This window comes from Muntiacus reevesi, chromosome 2, assembly GCF_963930625.1.
Source record: "Muntiacus reevesi chromosome 2, mMunRee1.1, whole genome shotgun sequence".
NCBI lineage: Eukaryota > Metazoa > Chordata > Mammalia > Artiodactyla > Cervidae > Muntiacus > Muntiacus reevesi.
Window position 1 is genome coordinate 32,993,674 of NC_089250.1, and position 22,557 is coordinate 33,016,230.

General features: G+C 40.9%; 1 protein-coding gene across 5 annotated transcripts in view; it reads right to left on the reverse strand.

Moving 5' to 3' along the window:
* Positions 1 to 688: 688 nt before the first annotated feature.
* Positions 689 to 22,557, reverse strand: part of ZEB1 (zinc finger E-box binding homeobox 1) — a 199,333-nt gene continuing 177,464 nt past the window's right edge. For all 5 annotated transcript variants that reach the window (XM_065921220.1, XM_065921219.1, XM_065921221.1 and 2 more), the window contains exons 5-9: positions 19,563 to 19,765; positions 15,530 to 15,635; positions 5,540 to 7,350; positions 3,329 to 3,509; positions 689 to 3,203 (exon numbers count right to left, since the gene is read on the reverse strand). In XM_065921220.1, the coding sequence (XP_065777292.1) occupies positions 2,608 to 3,203; positions 3,329 to 3,509; positions 5,540 to 7,350; positions 15,530 to 15,635; positions 19,563 to 19,765 (2,897 nt within the window). In that variant the 3' untranslated portion in view covers positions 689 to 2,607. The remainder of the gene's footprint in view (positions 3,204 to 3,328; positions 3,510 to 5,539; positions 7,351 to 15,529; positions 15,636 to 19,562; positions 19,766 to 22,557) is intronic.

The window sequence follows — 22,557 nt, forward strand, 5'->3', positions numbered from 1 at the left end:
GGTGCCGGCACTCCCCCCAGAGGCCTTGAGCACCTGTGTCATGTACCATGAGGTTAAGCACAAGGAAGGCACCTAGAAATAAACTCACAAATCAGAATAGAAAGACAGAAAGGTAGAATTTACTATTTGTCTATTATGTTTAGTGTTTAATAGGACCTGAATAAAGACATTACCAAATTGCTGAAATCATTTAACATATACAGAAACAAAAGAATAGTAAAAGACATAGCTGAGCTCCTTTAACATGCAAATTATATTATCGTTCAGCACACACGGCCGCAGGGACTTGTGCTGGGCACTGGGGCACGAGAGTGACCTGGCTGGTGGCCCAGAGGGTCCTGGTCCTGGTGGGAAGGGCGTGAGTGACAGTGTAAGGGCTGAGGTGAGGAAGGCAAAGGCTGGGGGAGCGCAGAGCAAAGACAGTGAAACCTAGCTTCCCGAGGGTGACAGGTCACAGATCGGAGTGGGGGGTAAAAGCTTCTGGATGAGGACGCAAGCTCTGAGATTGCCATTCGTTGTCACCTCTGACATTCCCAGAAACACTAGCTGCAGGAAAATCCCTGACTTAGTGGGGAATTGAGTTTACCCAAACTCAGCCCAAGATACACCCAGAGCAGGATGACTGTATACCCACTTTACAGAGTTTTCCAGAGAAAATCTTCACAATGATTAAACGAAGGACAGCAAGTCAGGCTTGTTGATGCATTTTATTGTGAGATGGGGAGTCTGGTAAAAAACTAGAAAATGACCATGGTGTAACAAGGAACTTAAAAATGAAGAGTCAGATTTGTAACTTACATACATGAATACAGGAACAAATTGGCACAAAATGTTAAACGTTGTTCCCAACACTGTTTACATGAGGTTATCCTAATTTGGCTTCCTAAGGAAATGAGAGTTTTATGGTTAGACTAATCTCTTAATAAAACCGCAGAGCATCATGCTATTAGTCACACAGTGAATTCCAAAATTTAAGAGTTTTATATTAAAAACTGGGTAAAGGTAAAATGACTTGATTGCAGTTGTAAAACTAATACATTCCCATTTAAATTCTGTTCTACAGTCCAAGGCAAGTATAAATGTTAACATAACACTGTTAAATCAAATCTCAATGCAAGAGAACCAATTGCATCTCTACTTTAAATCTTATCAACTTTCCAAATTTTCATACTAAAATATATTATTGTATTAATACAAACTACAGTATTATACACTACACTGTGTAATAAATAAAGAAATATAAAAATAAGACACATAAATATAAAAGTTTTCTAAAACTAAAAGTACATATGTCAGTAAGAAGGGTATTAATACTGCCAAGTTTGAAGACATACAGTACAAAAATGTTGCACAGATCTATAAACTAAAAGAAATAAAATAATACTGATAGGTAAAAATCAGCTAATGTTGTTAATAAACTGGGTCCATAATAACTAACATTTGGAAACAGTTATGAGCCAAATAACAATGGCAGGTCCATGTTTGAAATGCAAGTACATGGATAAAGCAGATTAGAAAATTTCCCTTTCGTTTCGGTAGAGAAATTCTGAAAGTCAATTAACGCAAAATGAATACTGAGGAATTAAAGGGTGAAATGTCCCAGTGTTTGGCTTCTCTGACAGAGTCAGTGGTTTTTAAGTTTATTTTGGAATTTTGATACAAGAAACAAATCAACAAATGCTAGTTATTGTAGGCCACGCATGAACGGAGGCTGGTCAGAGCCTTGAAAATACTGATAAATGGCACTTACAGCACACAGGTCTTGCTTAAGGCCAGAGGAGATACAAAGCTTCATATCACATCCTTCATATTTGTGTACCACGTACGCAAACACAATTACGAACACTGATTCTGACGTCTCTGCTGTCTCACCAGTATCAACACTGTTAGTCCCTGCAATCAGAACTCAACGGCAATCTCGTCAACTCCATTTTAAACCACATGAGTAAGAAACTTCAGCTCTTCTAGCGGCTGCTTTCTTAAGGCTAACAATACACTTTAAATGAGAATACGCTCTACTGTGACATCTAAATATTAGAAATGACTACCTTCTAGGTTGAATTTAGAAAAGGTAGTTAGCACGGTTTGGAACTGCATTATACTTCTCCGTGAAGGGAATTCTGTAGTGCAGAAGTTCTCACATTTTAAAAAACATAATAAAATACTGAAGCGGATTTAGCATATGTTTACCAATAAAAAATTATAAAATTTCTCCCAATTGTACAGCTTAAGAATAAACCAACGTAAGAGTGCTAATTAATACTGATAAAATGAAACAATGTCAGGTGCTCATCTAATCAATCAGCTTTCTTTAACCTGTTAAATCTCTGCTTTCTGAGTCATTACGTTTTCTAATCTGCTTCATGTTACAAACTTGTTCCTAACTTTGAAAAATGCATGAAAAATTACTAGGTCTGAGGTTCAGGCACACCCGGATTTTTTTTTTTTGTATGGTTTTTTTTTTTGATTTTGTGTTTTTTTAAATTTTTACTTTACACAGTAGTGAACAGAAATCACAGTATACAGGTTACTGTGTTTCCATGAAAAGCATGTATAATATAGAACAAAACTTCATTACCAATTAGAATTTTCTTTCTAGAAAAACTATTAGGCTTCATTTGTTTTCTCTTCGGACACCTGCTCGCTGCCCTCACTGACTTTGTGTTCTAAGCTGTGGGCTTGGCTTCCAGCCCCCGCCCCCTGCCCCACACCTTCCGTTTCTGCTTTCTCCCCTTCATCCTCCGCCTCCTCGTCCTCGTCCTCCTCGTCGTCCATCTCCTCCTCCCCGTCCTCCACCTCCTCCTCCACCTCCTCCGGCCCTTGCGCCGCTCCACTTCCCTTCTCCTCCAGCTCCTCCAGCTCCCGCTCCTCCTCCTCCTCTTCCTCCTCCTTGTCGCTGTCCTCATCCTCCTCCCGCGTCGAGCTCTCCCTCTCGTCCGAGTCGCCCTGCCCCGCGTGCTGCTCGGGTGGGACCCCTGAGCCCGCGGCCCCTGGCTCAGGGGGCTCCCGCTCCTCGGCCTCCCTCTTGCAGTAGGAGTAGCGGTGGTTCATGTGTTGGGAGTAGGAGCCCGAGTGGGAGAAGCGCTTCCCGCACTTGTCGCACTGGTAGGGCTTCTCCCCGGAGTGCAGGCGCATGTGCTCGATCAGGTGATGCTTGTGTTTAAACGCCTTTTTGCAGATGCCACACTCGTGGGGCCTTTTACCTGAAAATAAGGGCACAGCTATGAAATAAAACTGCATGGAGCCGCTAGGCCTTGGGGCACTTCCAGTTATGGAAATAGCCATCAATTCAACTCTGCATAACTGGCAGCTTCTTTAACATACATACCTGTGTGTTCGTATTTATGTCTCAACAGTGAGCTACTCTTTTGAAATATCTTATCACACAAATCACAAGCATACATTCCGTTTTCTGTCTTCCGCATTTTCTTTTTGGGGGGCGTGGAATCGGAGTCGTTCTGATCCTCTACGTTGGATACTCCTTCTGAGCTAGTGTCTTGCCTTTCATCCTAGAGGAAAAAAGGAAGTAGGAAATGGTCATTTAAGATTACAGGATCAACAACAGACATAAATAAAAGCAGAGCTGAAGGAACTTTGATTTCTGCTTTCAACAACCTGACCAAAGCAGGCTCCAAGGGCAGGTTCAGGTGAGGGGGCAGTGCAGTCAAACAGCAAAAGCAAAAGCAGCCCAGGGTCAGTGGGCACGGAAAGCAAGGACAATGCAGAGAACACACGTAGTGCCCTCTGTAGCATTAATTTACCAGAAGTTTGCAGAAGGTTTTAATTGACGAGTTTGCTAAACAGTCGTGAATTTCTAACTGCATCCTTTACCTTCTGGGTTTCACTAAGTGAAAATTAAGATTCTGTTTCTTAAAAGTCGTCTTTAAATTGTATCTTCCAGGACCTTAGAATTTTGTGAACTAAACTTCATTGTCTCCTTATAAAGAGGGAGGTTTGTTCTATCACTTTTCTAAGCAAGATGGAAAAACAATGCAGGCAGGTCTGTTTTTAAACAAGAATCCTTGCTTGATGGTGAATCTTCAGAGTTTTGTGTGAGGGTTAGGGAGAAAACTGGCAGCAGGGTCTCCTGTAGATGGAAGAATGCTGCAGGAAGCCTGCAGTGGGATTGGGCCCCTAAGATCCTGTGTCTTTCCTGAAGACTTCCATCCTAAACTCACACATTTCCCACAAGTTTAGAGGTTTCCCACAATTTCTTACAGCTTTGTAAGGCGGGAGAGGACTTCCCTGGTGGCTCAGTGGTAAAGAATCTGCCTGCCAATGCAGGAGATGTGGGTTCGATCCCTGGTGCAGAAAGATTCTCTGGAGGAGGAAATGTCAAACCACTCCAGTATTCTTGCCAGGGAAATTCCGTGCACAGGGGAGCCTGGCGGGCTACAGTCCATGGGGTCGCCAAGAGTCAGATACAACTGAGCTGAGCGACTAAACAATAAGGTGGGGCAAGTGCCGACAGACATTTTTCTGTCACTTGTGAGCTGCCACTGGTGTTAAAGGGACTCTAAATGTTATTGGATCCATTAACTGGAATTTCCCAGTTTATTCTTCAGAGGTGTGAAGAGTGTTTTACACACTTAAAATTTAGATTTCATGAAAAATTTAGCCATGTGAAAACTTTTTCAAGGTTACCACAATTACAGGAAGACCCATTGGTAGCAATAGGAGACAAAAGTAGCAAAACATATACTTGAACAGGATATTATAATTATTTTAGTTGCATCTTCTTATAGCAAGTATTTGGAAAAAAGATCAAATCAAATGAATACTGGAGATAAATTTAATCAGAAATTGATGGAAAAAATGGAGACATCAAGGTCAGTGACACAGACAAAAGTCCAGACAGTGAGCCACACAACAGTCATGCAAAATAGCTTATATAACTGTCATGGACTTGGAGAGTGTTACAGAGGAAAATACAAACACAGATTCACAACTGTATTTCCTCATGTACTATGACGATTGAACACTAGTTTACAGCTTATAAAATTATCAGTAAACTCACTAGGTGAATTCTTTATATACTTAATTTTTGTTTGCTTTATTAAAGCCTTTTATAAACAGAGGCTAACACAAAAAGTGAGAGCTAGGTTTGCCTGGTATAAAACATCTGTGAACAAATTTTCATTTACTGATAATCATCATCAAAGCAGAAACTATGACGAATTCTGGGAACTTAACTATAAACAGAAGTTCGATTAATGAGTATTTGAATTTTACTTTCCTCTTCCATCTCTAGTTTCAGTCAGTCAGTCAGTCTTACAGCCGAGACCTGTCAACCCTCTTTTCAGCAAAATAACACTTAAAACTGCAGTTGAAAACTACAATCTGGATCAGTAAACAACAAGAGCCAAGATGCCACAGCAGCTAAGGCACACAGTCAGCTATTTCCTTTCAAAAACGTGACAATTTAAAAAGCTGCTTGGCTCTCTCATGCCTGATTTTTATTAGAGAAATTCACTAAAATAAATCAGACTAGCATTTGATCAATGGATTGGGGCTGGGAGTGTTTTTTTTTCTTTTTTACCTGATTTCCATTGGACTGGATCACCTTCAAGGGTGCTTCCTGGACCGCCGGGCTGACTGCAGTCGAGTATGTGTAGGCGACCTGGGGGATCAGGATGGTCTGCTTGTTGGCAGCCAGTGCTCGCAAGCACGGAACGCTGTTCTGGTCAGTGATGGCCACGATCGTGGGTAACTGGGCAGTGACGGTAGGTATAGCAATATTTATGGGGTTGGCACTTGGTGGGATTACATTTACAACTGGTTCTGAGTCTGTAACACAACTGTCCTTTTGTGGCTCCTTTTTTGCACAAGACAAGTTCAAGGGTTCTTCCTGGACAGAATAAACACTGTTCTGGTAAACACTAGTGATAGTTGGCCTTTCCAATAACTCGCCCTGCTGCTTTGGTAGTGAGAGATCAAGAGGTTCGACCTGCGGCTCTTCCTGCGCCCCTTCTGTCGGGTACGAGTAACCCTGTGCGCTTCTGGAGGAAGAGAGGTTCAGGGGGGAAGGGGAGGAGGCGCTGCTTCTGGAACCATTGACGGCCGAGCCCCCTGGTAAGACGGGAGAGCTAGCTCTCTTCAGAGGGCTCTGGCGGTTCCCTGTGCTGTCCTGGGTTTCATCTGCATCTGCAGCCTGAGGCTGATCGTCGCTCTTGGCAGGGGTGTTGGCTTTGCCTGGTTCCGGGGAAGATGGTTCAGAAGACTGCACTGAGATCTGTCCTGCTTGCATCTTTTCAAACCACTTTTTCACTACATCCAGTGGTAGGTTCACGGAATCAGCAATTTTTGAGAGCTCTTCTGCACTTGGCTGTGCGTTCAAAGCATAATATGCTTTCAGAAGAGACAAGAGGTTCTTTAAAGGTGGCTGACTGGGAGACAAACTGCCATCTCCGGACCCCGATGGAGCGGAGGCCTCGGGCTTGGCAGCTTCTGGGGTGGGGGGTGGAGGGGGCTGGGCGGGCTGCTTCAGGTCATAGTGCTTTAGCTCCGGAAGTGCATTGATGTCCCCGGGACAGTCGTCACACAGGAGGCAAGTGCTGTCATTCCCTCCCCCTTCAAAGCTTTTGTCCTTCTCAGACTTAACAGTAAGATCTTCTGGTAACTTTTCACTTTTGCAATTGTTGGTAGGGACTGGGGTTTCCTTTTTCAAATTCTGAGGAACAACTTGAAGTTGGCTAGGTTGTTCAAGACTGTAGTTAATGATGATTTTGGTTGTTCCATCTTGATCAACCAGAGGAAGACTGATGGCTGAAATAACAGAATGGCCGCCTTGCTGGATGGATGAAGCATTGATTGTTTCTTGTTCTTTGGATGCAAGATTGGCTTGATTATTCTCCAAAACTTGCCTGATGACGTTACCATCTACTGCCACTTTAAGTACATTCTGAATATCACTTAAATTGATGCTGATGGGGGACACCAAACCCACTGTTGGCAGAACAACGGCCTGCACCACACCCTGAGGAGAACTGGTTGCCTGTAAGGGGCCACCACCACTGAAAACCCCGTTCTGTAGAGGGGCTGAACAGTTGATTCCTGAAGCAACCACTATGGGTTTGAACTCATAATCCACAGGTTCAGTTTTAATCTGGTTTACGGGAAGTTGCTCTTGAAGGGGCTTGTTCTCTATCTTCTGCCGCATCTGTGGTCGCGTGGGACTGCCTGGAGAGGCCGAGAGGGAGGGTGAGGAACACTGCGAGGTCTTGAGCCCTGTTCTTGGCCGCCCGTTCACAGGCATCAGGCTGATACATTTCTTACTGCTTATGTGTGAGCTGTAGGAACCAGAATGGGAAAAACGTTTCTTGCAGTTTGGGCATTCATATGGCTTCTCTCCTAAACAACAACAAAAAATTACATTCATAAATTTTCACATATTCACATTTTCCCTAAAACAAGCAGTATCAATTTAAAAAGGGGGTTACCATGTATGCTTGTGATACAATTTTATTTAGAATTGTCACTTTTAAGTTGAAAACCTACATAAATGTCAAGCACCAGTAAAATGTTAGTCTGAACTACATGCTGACCAGTAAGAGAAACTTCTCTTCAGGTGCATATAACAGTTCTGCTCACTTTTAAAAGTTCAAGTCTTTCTCAGATACCAAAAAATTATATCCCACTCTTCCAAGTAATTTTTTTCTTATCCTGTGTCACTAAACTATGTAATTCTCTATATTTTATTCTACTTAACCATCTATAGGAGAAATTAATATTAGACAAAAGGAAGCAAAATCTCCCATAAGACTTAATAAGTGTGGACATCTATCCTTGACTGTATGAGTCATATGAATATCTATCCTTCCTATATTCATAGGTTTCCTTGAAAAGACCTTTTTCAGTGGGGAAGAAAAGTTTAAATACAAGTGTTTGTACAAGCCTTGGCTTATTAGGCTGGGATGTATGTGTGTGCTTAGTCGCTCAGTCGTGTCTGACAATTTGTGACCCCATGAACTGTAGACGACTGGGCTCCTCTGTCCATGCGATTCTCCAGGCCAGAATACTGGAGGGGGTTGCCATTCCCTTCTCCAGGGGATCTTCCCAACCCAGGGATCGAACCCAGGTCTCCTGCACTGCAGGTGGATTCTTTACCATCTGAGCCACCAGAGAAGCCCAATACTACTGGAGTGGGCAGCCTATCCCTTCTCCAGGGGAACTTCCCCACCCAGGAATCTAACCAGGGTCTCCTGCATTGCAGACGGATTCTTTACCAGCTGAGCTACGAGGGATGTGTGTACTTGTAGATAAATAAGGCCGTGTTTGCTGTGTGCTGAGTTGCGCAGTCGTGTCAGCTCTTTGTGACCCCATGGACTGCAGCCTGCCAGATTCCTCCATCCATGGGATTCTCCAGGCACGAATACTGGAGCAGGTTGCCATTTCCTCCTCCAGGGGGGTCTTCCCAATGTGGGAAGCAAACCTGTGTCTTTTGTGCCTCCTGCACCGGCAGGTGAATTCTTTACCACTCAGCCTCTTGGTATGAAAACCATCTTGGAGTTTCAATTTCAGTGACAGTGGTTATAGTAACTTAGAACATTTAAGTATTAAAACACAGAGTATACTTTTGCTGCACAAATACAACATCTTTGTGAAATGTCAGGAAAAAAAAAAGCTTCCTGCTTGCAGAGGCCTCCCTTATGTCACTCCCCAAGACCTTCCAGGGTACAAGGTATTCTTGGGGTACTCTGACAGAAATTTTTGAGTTGAATGGAATATTTTCTTACAACCCAATTTTTTTTAACTTTAGTTTGAACATGTTCTAGTTCATGAATGTACAGTCTAAAGGTCACCGATGCCTGGGTTCAGGGAGGGCCAGGTCTCTGTGCCGTTTACTCCCCACACCTGCTGCGTGCAGGTCACAGAGCTGCTCTGTAAGCCTCTGCCAGATGAATGAGCGGCTTACTGTACGATGATGAAGTGTGGTGATGCTGCTTATCTACTCAGTAGCAAAATAAAGCTCTTTATCTCCCCCTTTCTTTTTAATGATTAAAAGGAAAGCAGCAAGAAAGCGTAGGACCTGCCAGTCTTGGAATTTCAATGTTGTAAAGATTAAAACAAGTGCACATATTTTCTCAAATGTGTCTGCATAATCAAATTAGAGTTGGAAGGAATCTAATAAAGCCCTCTAGTACAGCCTCCTTCTCAACGAAGGGTTCATTTCATATCATCCTTGGCACTGGCTCATCTCTGCTTAACCTCTTTTATTAAAAGGAGGTTATTGCCACTGGACAGATCTGAGGAAGGCAGTCTAGTCTGGCTTTGCTGAGGACCAGGATCTGAGTTCAGATTCTCACTCTGTCACATACTATGTCTATTTTCTTAACCTTCCAAGCTTCAGTGTTTTGGTGCATAAATAAATGTAGATACATCCTCACTGGATTCTTCTGGCAGTTATAACAGATGATATAGCAAAACTCAGTGTGCTCTCAAGACATCTTAGTGACTCTTTAGAAAAGCAATGAGACAGAGGGTCAGTACTAAGCCAAAGCTGGCCTTCCCTGTTATGTTTGTTTCTGATTCTGCATGGAGTTGGTCTAACATTTCCTCGACAAGCCAGACTTTCGATGTGATGAAGAGCTGTCACAAGTATCCCTCAATTTCCCTCATGCAGGTTAAATGTGTCCAGGTCTTTCACACATTACTCATGGGATGTGTTCTTCAGAACTCTTACCCGCTTGTTAACTCACCTCTGAGATTCTCCAATTTTATCAGTATCTTTCCAATGGGATGCCTGAAATCTGATTCAATACTCAAAATGCATCTGATAAAAATTTTCAGTGGGCGTAAAACAAGGGATATGTCTTAGCATCTCTCTTATTTTAACATTCTTATTTTATTTGATGACCTTTTTAGATGAACTACATGCTTGTTCCCTGGCTGACTAGGAAAATAAGCATCTGTAGTACTGATTTTTTCTGTCTTTACAGAGCACAGTGGGGACGGCAGTGGCTGTGGAGTCAGAAGGCCTGTGTCCCAGAGCCCAGCTTTGCTGTGCCCCACTGAGTGACTGGGGACAAGCTAAGTTCTCTGAAACCCCATTTTCTCATCAGTAAAAAAGGAGGAAACAGTAGCATCTACCTCTCAGGGTTACTGTGAGAGCTGCATGACTTAATGCAGCTGAGTGTCCAGCAGGTGCTAGTTACCATTACTATTATGGGAATCACCCTGTTATTTTACTGCTGCTACAAAAAAAGACTGCAGAACAATTATTCTAAAGCCAAAGTCATTAGGTTTGTTAGAAAAAGCCGTATTTCTGATTCTAACTTCACAGCTAAAGCACATCACCTCAGTTACTGACCTGGGTTAGTGTTTGTAACTACTGCTGCAGCAGAAGTTGTGCTGCTCAGAGTTTGATACATTATGCACACTGACTTTTTTCTAATGGCTAAGGTGGTGTTCAGTTGCACCTGATATAAAAGTTTTCTAGGCTGAAATGACTGTCAGGCCACGGAACAAACCCAGGTTACTTGCTGGGGAGGCTCCCCGCCTGGGTGCAGAGGCTCTTTTGCACCCTCTCTGTGGGCAAGTGCAGTGGCCTCCTCACAGCTCCTTTGCACAGTTCCCATGTGCAAAGTTTATATGACGGTGACACATAGGACTCTGCATAGAGTTCATTTCATGGACATCAGAAGAGATCCATGCAATTCTAGGGCACATTAGTTGAGGGCCCTGAACTTCAATGCCTGTTAAAAACTCAGCTGCAAAAAAACCCCCAGAGTTTCCTGAAGGATATGAAGTTCATTATTAGGTACTATAAACAGTACTTTCAAAACTATCTGTGGTGAATGATCATTGTTTTTTTCATTAAAAAACACTTTCCAATCTCCTGTGGACTAACATTGTATAGAATATAATGAAATTGTCGCAGCATTGTCTTGATACGATACTTTCTAAATGCTTGCCCTCGGTTTCTGTTTATCGGGGATGACTTGGAGTAGCCCTGCTTGAAATCTCCCCTTGAACTAATAAACCACCAGGGAGCTGTAGACTTGGATGGTATCCACTGGGGCAGTGCTCTTTCTGAACTGCATTTTGGTGAAATATCACTGGCCTCTATGGAAGAATCTTACTTTAGAATGAAAACACTACTGAATCCTCTGAGGATGATGTAAATTAGCTTTTGGTTCTTTCTTCTTAATGATGCACCAAGGAGCAACTCTCTCTATGGACTTCAGTTCAGAAGAGTTGTGTTTTTTCTCTCATCTTCTGACATCTGATCCTTTTTACCTACAAACACTCTAGATTTCTGTTACTAACTGTAGCTTTCTTACTTCCTAAAACCTAGGGTCTAATTTGTGGTCTCTTCTAGCATGTGCAAAGGAATTCATGGTATTCTTTTTTTTTTTTCTTTCTCATTTTTACTTCATGCCTGTCTTCCTTTATATGTTTACTTTTTCTGCTATATTAAAGATATACAAGCCTAATATTAAATAATCTTGAGAGACGTAAGTATGAACGGACAGCAGAGCCCAGGAGTCTGTGTGCCCTGGCGTGGCCCGAACCTGCCTCCTCTTCTAGAGCAGCAGCATACTGTGAGCTTACATAAAGCACTTGACCGTGAAAACACCTGAAGGGTTTCTGTAGATGGTACAGGCATTATTACTTGATTGACGCTGATTTTTGATGATCAGTGCAGGATTCTGTGATTGGATATCAACTTCTTGTTTCTGGACTTATATTTTAATGTTTTGTACCATCTGTGCTTCCCAACTGCATATAATCTATAGGCTGCAACCCTCCTATATGACTGCAATAGGACATTCATTTTTATATACAAAATCTTACTCTGTTTTATTACCCCAACTTCAACATTAAAAAATGAATTAGCTGTAACCTCTATCAACAACTTCAAATCATTTCTGGTGAGAAAGTGAAGTCGCTTAGTTGTGTCTGACTCTTTGCGACCCCATGGACTGCAGCCTACCAGGCTCCTCCATCCATGGAATTTTCCAGGCGAGAGTACTGGAAAATTTGTACCATTTGCCATTTCCTTCTCCAGGGGATCTTCCTGACCCAGGGATCGAACCTGGGTCTCCCGCATTGCAGGCAGATGCTTTACCCTCTGAACCAGGGAAGCCCTTCTGGTAAGAAGGGGGGTTATTAAAAATAAATTTATTTATTTATTTATTTATTTTGAACATTTGAACCAATATTTACTAGCTGAACAAACATATTTTAACATAAAATTTCAAAATTCACAATTAGGAATTTATAATTTGGACATTTCAAATTATAAACTTAGAGAAGAAAATGGAAAATGGGAAGTGTCACACAGTACCAGTAGACCTAGAAAATGCTATGATTTTCTAAGGATAATTAGGCAATGTGTAACCTTTCCCTCAAAAGCGTTTGTATTTTTTTGTTTTTTTCTTTTCCATTTATTTTTATTAGTTGGAGGCTAATTAGTTTACAATATTGTAGTGGTTTTTGCCATACATTGACATGAATCATTATTGATGTAACACCTATCCTTCTCAAACTATTTTTAAAAATTGGATAGGAAGGGATACTTGTGAACTCATTCTATGAGGTCAGCATCATCCTGATATCAAAACAGACAAAGCACACACAAAATAATTGCAGGCCAGTATCACTGATGAATACAGATGCAAGACTCCTTAACAAAATATTAGCCAACCAAATTCAGTAATACATTGAAACACCCAGGTATACCATGATCAGGTGGGATTTATCAAGGGCTGAAGAATGGTTAAATATCTACAAATCAATGTGATATACCACATTAACAAATTGAAAGTAAAAACCATATGATCATCTAAATAGATTCAGAAAAAGCTTTTGACAAAATTCAATATCCATTTATGATAAAAAAAAACTCTCAATGAAATGTGTACACAAGGAACATACCTCAATGTAATAATGACCATGTATGATAAGCCCATAGCTAACATCATACTCAATGGTGAAAAGCTGAAAGCACTGCCTCTAAGATCAGGAACAAGACAAAGATATCTACTTTCGTCACTTTTATTCAACAAGGTATTGGAAGTCCCAGCCACAGTAGTCAGATGAAAAAAAGAATCCAAATTGAAAAGAGGAAGTAAAACTGTCGCTGTTTACAGATGATATGATACTATATACATAGACAATTTTAAAGATGCCACTAAAAAACTACTAGAGCTCACCAATGAATTTGGTAAAGTTGCCAGATACAAAATTAATGTAGAAATCTGTTGAATTTCTAGACATTAGTAACAAACAAGAGAGAACAATTATGAAAACAGGTTCAATGATTCTACATTGATTCATTATACATATTCAATGTAATTCCTATCAAAATGCCAATGCATTTTTCACAGAACTAGAATAAATAATTCTTGAAATTTGCATGGAAGCATAAAAAATGCCGAATAGCTGGAACAATCTTGAAAAAGAACAAAAGTGGAGGTATCACACGCCTCAATTTCAAACTATACTGCAAAGCTACAGTCATTTAGCATGGTGTTGGCACAAAAGCAGATTCATAGATCTATGGAACATAACAGAAACCACAGAAATGTACTCATAAGGGTGGTTAATCTATGGCAAGAATATACAGTGGGGAAAAAGCCCCTTCAATAAATGGTGTTGGGAAAACTGAACAGCTACACTCTCTCATACTACGCACAGAAGTATATTTCAGATCTGAAACTGTAAAACTTCCAGAAAAAACACAGGCAGTAAGCTCTTTGACATAGATCTCAGTAATACTTTTTTTGAAATGTCTCCTCAGGAAAGGGGAACAAAAGCCAAAATAAACAAATGGGGCTACATCAAACTGAAAGACTTCTGTATAGACAAAAAACTATGAACAAACTGAAAAGGTCACCTACTGAATAGAAGATATTTACAAATGATATAAATAAGGGGTTAATATGCAAAATGTCCAATGAATTCGTACAACTCAAAATCAAAAGAAGACACAACCCAATTAAGAATGGGCTGAAAATCTGAACAGATATATTTATCCAAAAAATACTTACAGAAGCCAACACTCGCATGAAAAGATGCTCAACATCATTAATACGCTATCCCCATACACCTGTCAGAATGACTATTACAAAAAAAAAAAAAAAGTATTGGCAAGAATGTGGAGAGAAGGGAACCCTAGGTCACTGTGGGTGAGGATGTAAACTGGTGCAGTCACAACAGAAAATGATATACAGATTTCTCAACAAATTAAAAAGAAAACTACCTTTTAATCCAGTAATTCCAGTTCTGAGTGTTCATCCAAAGAAAATGAAAACACTGCTTTGAAAAGATGATATATACAGCCCTGTATTCACTGCAGCATTATCTACAATAGCCAAGATATCAAATCATGCTGCTTATACAGTGCTGTGTGTCAGTTATATCTCAATAAAGCTGGGGAAAAAAGGACAGTAGTAGAGAAAAAATACCCATTGGATATATGTTAATATAATGTTAATTAATATATATATGAAATCGATGAAAATTGTTCAATAGCACAGGAGCTAAGAAATAGGATCCTGATGCAGATGCCAAAAGATAGCTTTGTTTTCCAGACATATTAACGTATAAAAATTTTAAAAAATGTATTTGTATGAACCTCAATTTGGGCATGTTTTAAGAGGTAACATTCTTTAGCCCTCAATGAGCAATTCAGCACAACTTCTATTAATGCAGTTCCAAAATACACATATCACAAAGCCACCCAACTGTACTTTTTTTGCAGGATATTTGTAAAATCTATTAATAATTGTCAATATAATAATTTTCACAAAACAAGCATATGCAGAAATCTGTAATTTCCCACTCATTAGTTAAGTTGTCTTTCATTGAAATTATTTAATATTAAATAACGCATCAAAATTAACCAGGATACAGAGTTCATAACACAATGTGAATTTTCTTGGTTGCTTTTGGGTAAGTAAAGCCTCCAAAAAAAGGCGAATAGAACTCTCTTTGATTGTAAGTCTCTAAAATCGACATAATGTTTTTACCATGTATTAATGTTCACTTTTCACATGAAGCTGTAGATGATGAGTAGTGCAGAACTGAGGGTGAGATGGGGGAAGCCCGTTTTCCGTGAAATCCCCTCTCATGCCACACTTCCCCCCCTCGCGCTGCCCTCTCCCATAATCCCCACGGCGCACCATGCCATCTCCTGTCTTGAGTTCCATCTCTCCTTCTCTTATGTAAAGAACATCTTCATCTCCTCCTTTCCTTGTGCACACGCTTTATCAAGCATGTATCCTACAAGCTTTATCATTCTCTTGTTAACTGTGCAACAGAGGCAATGAAATGAACATTCATCAAAAAGCTCAAGTGTCTCAGGTTGTACATCTTGTAAAATGTTATATACTTATTAGGAAATTCAAAATGTGTCCTCTTAGCTTGATATAGTTTAGCCAAAGAAGCAGAAAATGTCTCCATATTAGTGTTTATCCTAAAACAATCGCAAAGTTTCTAACCATATGTGTAATTCACATGTGATATTAATTTACTATCATAATCGCTATGATATTCAAGGTAGACAAAGAAAACAAATATTTACCACTGTGGATTCTTAAGTGCTCTTTTAGATGGTGTTTGTATTTGAAAGCTTTTCCACATTCAGTGCACTTGAATTTACGATTACCCCCAGACTGCGTCACATGTCTCTGTAAGAAAGAATTGGCATTTTATTTATAAAGCAAAAAAGCTTTAGACATAAAGAACATCCAATCTGCTAAAAGTACTGTTTGGGTGGTTCTTTTGTTTCTTAAAGGCCTCAAATCTTAGCAGTCACAAAAACCTAACACTTGGAATGTTACCAAAAAGGAAGACGACAGTGGCAACAGAATTTTGACATAAAGGAAAATCTCTACTTCCCAGTTTAAAGAATCAGAATCACTTTATGACGCAGTATAGCATTTAGCAAAAATACGTACTTGACCAGGAACTAGAGATGATTTCCCTCGCCTGCACTCTAACTGACAGATAAAGAAACCATGGTCCAGAATGCCCAGGAATCTGTCTCAAGCATACTTACTAAACAGAAGTACAAGGTCTCTTGAACAGAAGAAAAGGCTGGGCTTTTTCAGGACTTTATCCTCTCTAGTAAGTTTGGTATTTCCAAAATCTTAATGTGATGATTTAAAAAATACTTCCCTCTTTTCAGTCAAATATGTATTACTGTAATAGCTTTCTGTCTGGTTTATCAAACCCCCACTTTTACATACTTTGAGTAAATTCTGCACCCTTTATTCATCTTACAAAAGCAGTGTTTGAACTGAATTATGCAATACATTCTGCTCATAAATTTCTAAAGGATTCCTGTTCGCCCCTGGGCACAGATTCTGAGGCTACAGATGCCAGGTTTATAGCCCTGAGTTTCCAGGCCTCTTCAGCAGGAGTCCGCATCTCATCATCCAGTGAGTCCCACCTTCTGCACACACACCGCTCTTCACCCCCCTGCTCCCACTGATACCATCCCTTACTTCCTGGCTACGTTTCCCCTTAGTTATGACTGTTAAGACTCTACCCATCATTCAAAGGCTCCGGTTCTGCTTGCTCTATGCTCTCCCACACTGCAGTCTCCCTTCTGTTCTTCACACAGGAAGGACAGAGAATGAGTGTGAAGTATGTCTCAGGCTCTACTTCACCCAAACCCCTGGCTTTGAAACTGAATACATGGCTCCAACTCCAAACATCTCTCTCTAGATCTCTCCTCTCTCCATTCCAGACTCTCACAGCTTCCTCGATGTCCCCACTGAACAGTGACAGGCATCTGCTAAGAGGACTACACTGACCTCTTCATTTCTCTCCTGGAAATCAGCTCCTCCTCCTCCTGTGTTTTGGGGGCTTAATCCACCTGCAGTGCAGGAGACCAGGGTTCGATCCCTGGGTGGGGAAGATACCCTGGAGAAGGGAATGGCCACTCCAGTATTCTTGCCTGGAGAATCCCATGGACAGAGGAGCCTGGTGGGCTAGTCCATGGGGTCACAGAGAGCAGGACACGACTGAGGGACTAACACTTACTTACTCCTGTTTCTTACCTTTGTGAGTAAACCCCTCATTTATCTGATCATTGCTCAGGCCCTGAATTTGGAGGAATCCTGGTCCCTCTCTTTCCCTGAGACCCTTATCCAATCCCTCAGCAAGCCAGCCTGCAGCCACCATCCTCATGATGTCACATCTGTCACACCAGTGCCTCTGGCCTGGGTTACAGCCACAGCCCTTAACTGTGCTTCCTGCTTCCTTCTTGTCTCTCTCGATCTACTCTCCACCCCACAGCGCATCTGGCCTTAAAAATAAGACATAAACACAAAGTTCAGTATCTCTCAAATGCTTCCCTATCATACTTCAGAGTAAAAGCACAGGCCTTAGCCATGGCTCATACGAGAGGCCTCATCATCTGCCTCTTCCCTACCCAGCCTTTTTCTCCCTCCATGCACCCTGGCTGCCTGCTGTTCCTTGGCTTCTGCCTCGAGGCCGTCACGCTCTCTGCTGCCTCTGCACAGAATGCCCTTCTCCCAGTCATTCTGTGACTGGCTCCCTCACTTCACCCAAGTCTAGGTTCAGACATCCTAGTCTCAAAGGTCTCTCTACTCTATTTAAAAAAAAAAAAAAAAGCAGCTTCTGCCACTTTCTATCCACTTACTTTGCTTTGTTTTCTTCATTCTACCTGCTTATATTTTACATCTGTTTTCTCACACCTATAATACATGCCCGCTACGGTCAGGGACTTGCTCATTTTCACTACTGTGTCTTGAACACCTCAAGAGGCCTTACACAGAATCAAAACTCAAACATCTGTTGCATGAATAAGACAACATGGAAATGCTTACCTTGATTTCCAGAGGCCAGAAAGGCAGACGTTCTGCCTCCTAACCTAAACGGTTCCCAATTTTACCCCTCATGTTGCTGGCCTCCACATTCATCACGGCTCATTTCTGACCTTGGTCTGACCACATATTTCACATATGAAACTGACTGACTACCTTTACACCCCTCAGAGAAAGCCTCACACACACAATGGCCTTCATGCTCATAAGAGATCTTACGACTTGTTTTTCTCACAGCATCTCCTGCTTTCCCTCCAGTTCCCTCTGTCCTTTGAAGCTCCTTCCTTTGACTAGGGCCCTTGGGGTGAAGAGGATGTGGGGGCAGCAGTTGCGGGATAGCCCTGCTCCCCAAATGTCACCTGAATAGCCCCTTTCCCAGGGCTCATCTATACTGTGGTCACGTCCCCAGGGCTTGTCTGTACTGTGGTCATGTCCCCAGGGCCTGTCTACACTATGGTCATGTCCCCAGGGCTCGTCCACACTGTGGCCACGTCCCCAGGGTCTGTCTACACTGGGGTCAGGTCCCCAGGGCCCACCCACACTGTGGTCAGGTCGGGACACCGGGGTGCCAAGAGCATGCTTCTGTTCTGTCCCTGACGTTTGGGGCAGATGAGAAGGTGGGGTTTGTCATCTGTGGGTCGGTTTCCTCCTCGCGGCGCTCGCTTCCACCCCAAGTGCTCCTCTGTGGACTGAAGCACTGACCTAGGCGAGGAAGAGCTGGTCCTGTGCGCATGCCTGCCTGTACTCTCCACACGCCCTGATTTCATGAGTACTGTCACCAGGGTCCTGAGAAGGCAGGCTGACCCATTCTCATCACTGTTTCTCTTACAGATTTTGGCCTGGTTTTTGGCTGAGCCGTCACAGCCAAGAGGGTAACTCGTGCTCTCTGGGGTCAGTGACGTGGGTACCCACGGAGCAGACTCTTGCACTCAGGTGGTCGGTGTTCCAAGTCTTTTGATAGAAGAGACTGGACATGTGTCCCAAGCACAGCACACACCTTCAACATACTGTGTGCTGCTGAATACTTATTTGATTTTTAAATCTAGATTAACCAGATATTAATTTGATTATTTACAGTTGACCTTACAAAACAGAACTGGCGAAAACGTTTCTGACTTTAATCCTTAAGTTCAGAGCCAGCAACCTAACTTAAGGATAGTCTTGGTTAATACTTCTAGAAGCTGAGGCAAAGCGACATAGAAACAGAATAAACCATATGAAAATTGAGTCCTCAGATTAAAAATGATTCAGTCTAAACTTTAGATTCTAAAGAGGCAACTTCCCTTACATGGGAAAAAGCCACAGTAGCTTATACTGATAATAGTCAGCGTCTCACGAAAAATTAAACTTGATTATTGTTTGATTTTCTCCTCTACTTGGTCAGTAGTAAGTCATGTGGTTTATGAAATGGTATTTATTTTTCCTACATTGAACATTTTAGTAGAATGCATTTTGGAATCCACTTATCAGCTTGACGTATTTGTTATGATATAAGCAAAATAACTGAGTTGAAAGCGACCTTGTCTGAGAAAGAAAAAATGTAGTCACTTCTAAAATAGTGTTCATAGTATTTATATGTGCGTTTAAACTCAGAAATGACCCGATCATCCAAAGGAATAATCACTGTCCTTTTTACAAGGCTGCAGACCAGACACTGTCTAGTGCAGCCCCTTACGCTCTCAGTGTGAGAGAGCCCTTGCCTTCCATGGAGTGAGGAGTTCTCGGCATGGACAGTGGGTGGATCTGAGTGGTGCCGCTTACCTGCTCTCGCCCTGATTTGTGGGAGGTCATGTGGCGCTCGAGCTGGGTTCTGTATGCAAACGTGTAGCTGCACAGGGAGCAGCTGAAGTTGTCTTCATTCTTCTCGTGGCGATACTTAATGTGTTCTTTCAGAGAGGTAAAGCGTTTATATCCTCTGTCACAATACGGACAGGTGAGCAACTGGGAAAATGCATCTGGTGTTCCTGCAAAAGAAGGATCGTACATTTTAAAGATGTTCCCAAAGTAGTACCAAAGCGCTCACCGAGGCCCTCTGCTATGTGACAGATACTGTGTTTTGTATTTGATCCTCAAAACCAACACACTGATGTGTCTCTGTTTTATAAAGAGAGGATGTGATGCCCAGAAAAGGTTAAATAACTTCCAAGTTACACAGCCTGTGAACAGTGAAGTGGAGAGTCAAATGCAAGCTGACTTTAAAGTCTCATATCTTTTTCACTAAAACATAATTCTTCCCTTCTTTTGTATGGTTAATTAGACAAAACAAAAGCAAAGTTATAATGCAGGTTATTGCTGTGAATGTATACACATGAAAGGGGTTTGGTACACTATAACCATTTTCCACAAGGGTAACAATGTCATCATTAGTTATTGAATGTTCATTCTTTCAAATTTGAAAAATGTCACTACAGTCATCAGAGAGTAAGTAACATACAGTTAGACCACGTTTCTAAGGCTCCCCTGCAGGGGACTGTGGAGGACATACTGTAGGGAGGTATGAGGAGCGGTGGGGGCTGGACTCAGGGCTGGCCACTGAGATGCCCCCTGCGTGAGTTCTTCATGTTCTTTCCCCTCCTGAAACACACTGGCACACTTCTTGTTTAGTTTCAGATGGGTGACTATTAGGATAGCTTTCAGAAAATAAGCCATTATTGATAAACTGTAGTTCAGAGAATGAACTACATATTTTTAATACATGGAAACATCTAAGCCTGCCAATCTTAAAATGTAATACCACTTGGCCAATTAACATTATTTAACTACATTTCTATATTGGATTTACTTCTTCAAAGAAAAAAGTTCCTAAGTCACATCTTGCTATAAATGTTATCTTTATTTTTAATTTCTTATAGAAAAACAGACTACCAGAGAAAATGTCATAACAATCTTCTTTACTTCATAAACATGTCACTGTTATTGAAATTCAAGTCCATATAAATCAAGTATCTTGTTCAAAGACAAGCCTGCAAAGAACAGACTGAACACCTGACTCTACATAGCTAAGTACATGGAAATACATATCAAATAAATGAATAAAGTCAAACAACCAAGACCCCAAAGTTCATGATAGTATCTTCTGTTATCAGCTAACAAGGCACCTGGAGCCAGAGACTTTCCCACTGGTAATGACTCTGACATGACCCACTTCTTTGGGGACTAGACTAGCCACGGGCGGGGGGAAGTGGCTATGTGTGGCGGGGGTGGGGAATCATGCTATGTTTTGTCTGACATCAATTTCCCATTTGTACAGGCAAGTGGGAAGTCCGTATTTGGGACACTCTCCTTGCCTGTCGATCCTACTGCTCTCGGCTGGTTGCATGGGCTAAAGTCAGAGTCCACGTGACAGGTGTTTTATCATCAGCACCACAATCAGTTTGCTTCCACCAGTCAAGCTGCCCTGAACTCCTGTGTCATAAGCTGTCTGTTAGCATTGCATTCTATTTTCCTGTTTGTCTTCAGGATTAATTCTTATAATTAATGTACAAAATACTAATAATTTTATAAAATGGCAAGTTGCTCATATTTAAACAGCAAGTTCTTTTCATAAATATCTGTTGAATGTTCTCACACACATGAGATATGAACTTACTATTTTAGGCCAACACTATAAAACAATGAACAATAAATCTAAATATTTAACATCATAAATTTATAGAATGAACAGGTTTAAAAGTTAAAATTTTTGTTTTTTTAAAAAATTTTGAATTGTTTATTTTTAAACTCACCTTTTAGCAATGAAGACTTGTAAGGAATGTTTCTTTTTAGAATTCCTATAATACACCTATGGTAGGAATTCAGTACTAAAAAATCCACCCTATGTTTGACCACTTTTCAAACTATAATTTCTTCATGAATCTGTGACCATAAATAAACTTACTTAAAAAACATTTTAAATTTCTTATGTCTTAAACTTCCTTTAGTGGCAGACTGATATAAAACCTGTGAAAAAACCTCCTTGATTTGTTCCCACTGAACCAGAATTTTGATAAATCAACCTGCTGGAATAAAGCTCTCCTGTTTACAACTTATGAAGTACAGGATGGTATGTTTAATTTACTAAAACATTAAAAACCTAAGTGCTTTTGAAGATAATCACTTTTTCATGGAAAGAGATGTTGCCAGTGTGACAGAATATCTACTGTGAAATATTGTATTAGTAGTTAAACTACATTACATACCTGAAGGTAATGAATACCTGAATGAAAAACATTATATACTTCAAATGTTATACTGATTCAGAATGACTAAGGCTCCAACTCTAGTGGGACTTAACTGCACTGATTTGTAACAATGAACTTTACAAAGTTTAGTTTTCATTATTTCACTGAGGCTTTTTGAAATCCTGTTTGTTACATAAAAATTTTACATATTTATAAACATCTGTATTTTAAGGTTTTATATTTCCCTTTCATATTTATTGTAACCTACTGCTTCTTCAGGTGAAATGTTAACACATTTTAAGAGAAAAAAACATCCAGGAAAACAAAAGTAGGCCCTACTGAATTATAATACAGAATTATATAAGTTATAATTATATAAAACTATGGATGGGCTCTACAAATCTGCAAACAGATCAACAGAACACATATTATTAAACTGAACTGCAGTGTCCCCAGGTTAACGATCTATTGTTTTCAGAAATGTGTCCTTTTGCCACACTGGAGTAAAGAATTCCTAGAGTACCCTACTTCTCTTTCCTTTGTCACCAAATTATTTACAGAAATTCTACCTATTCTGGAGTGAAACTTTCCTTTCT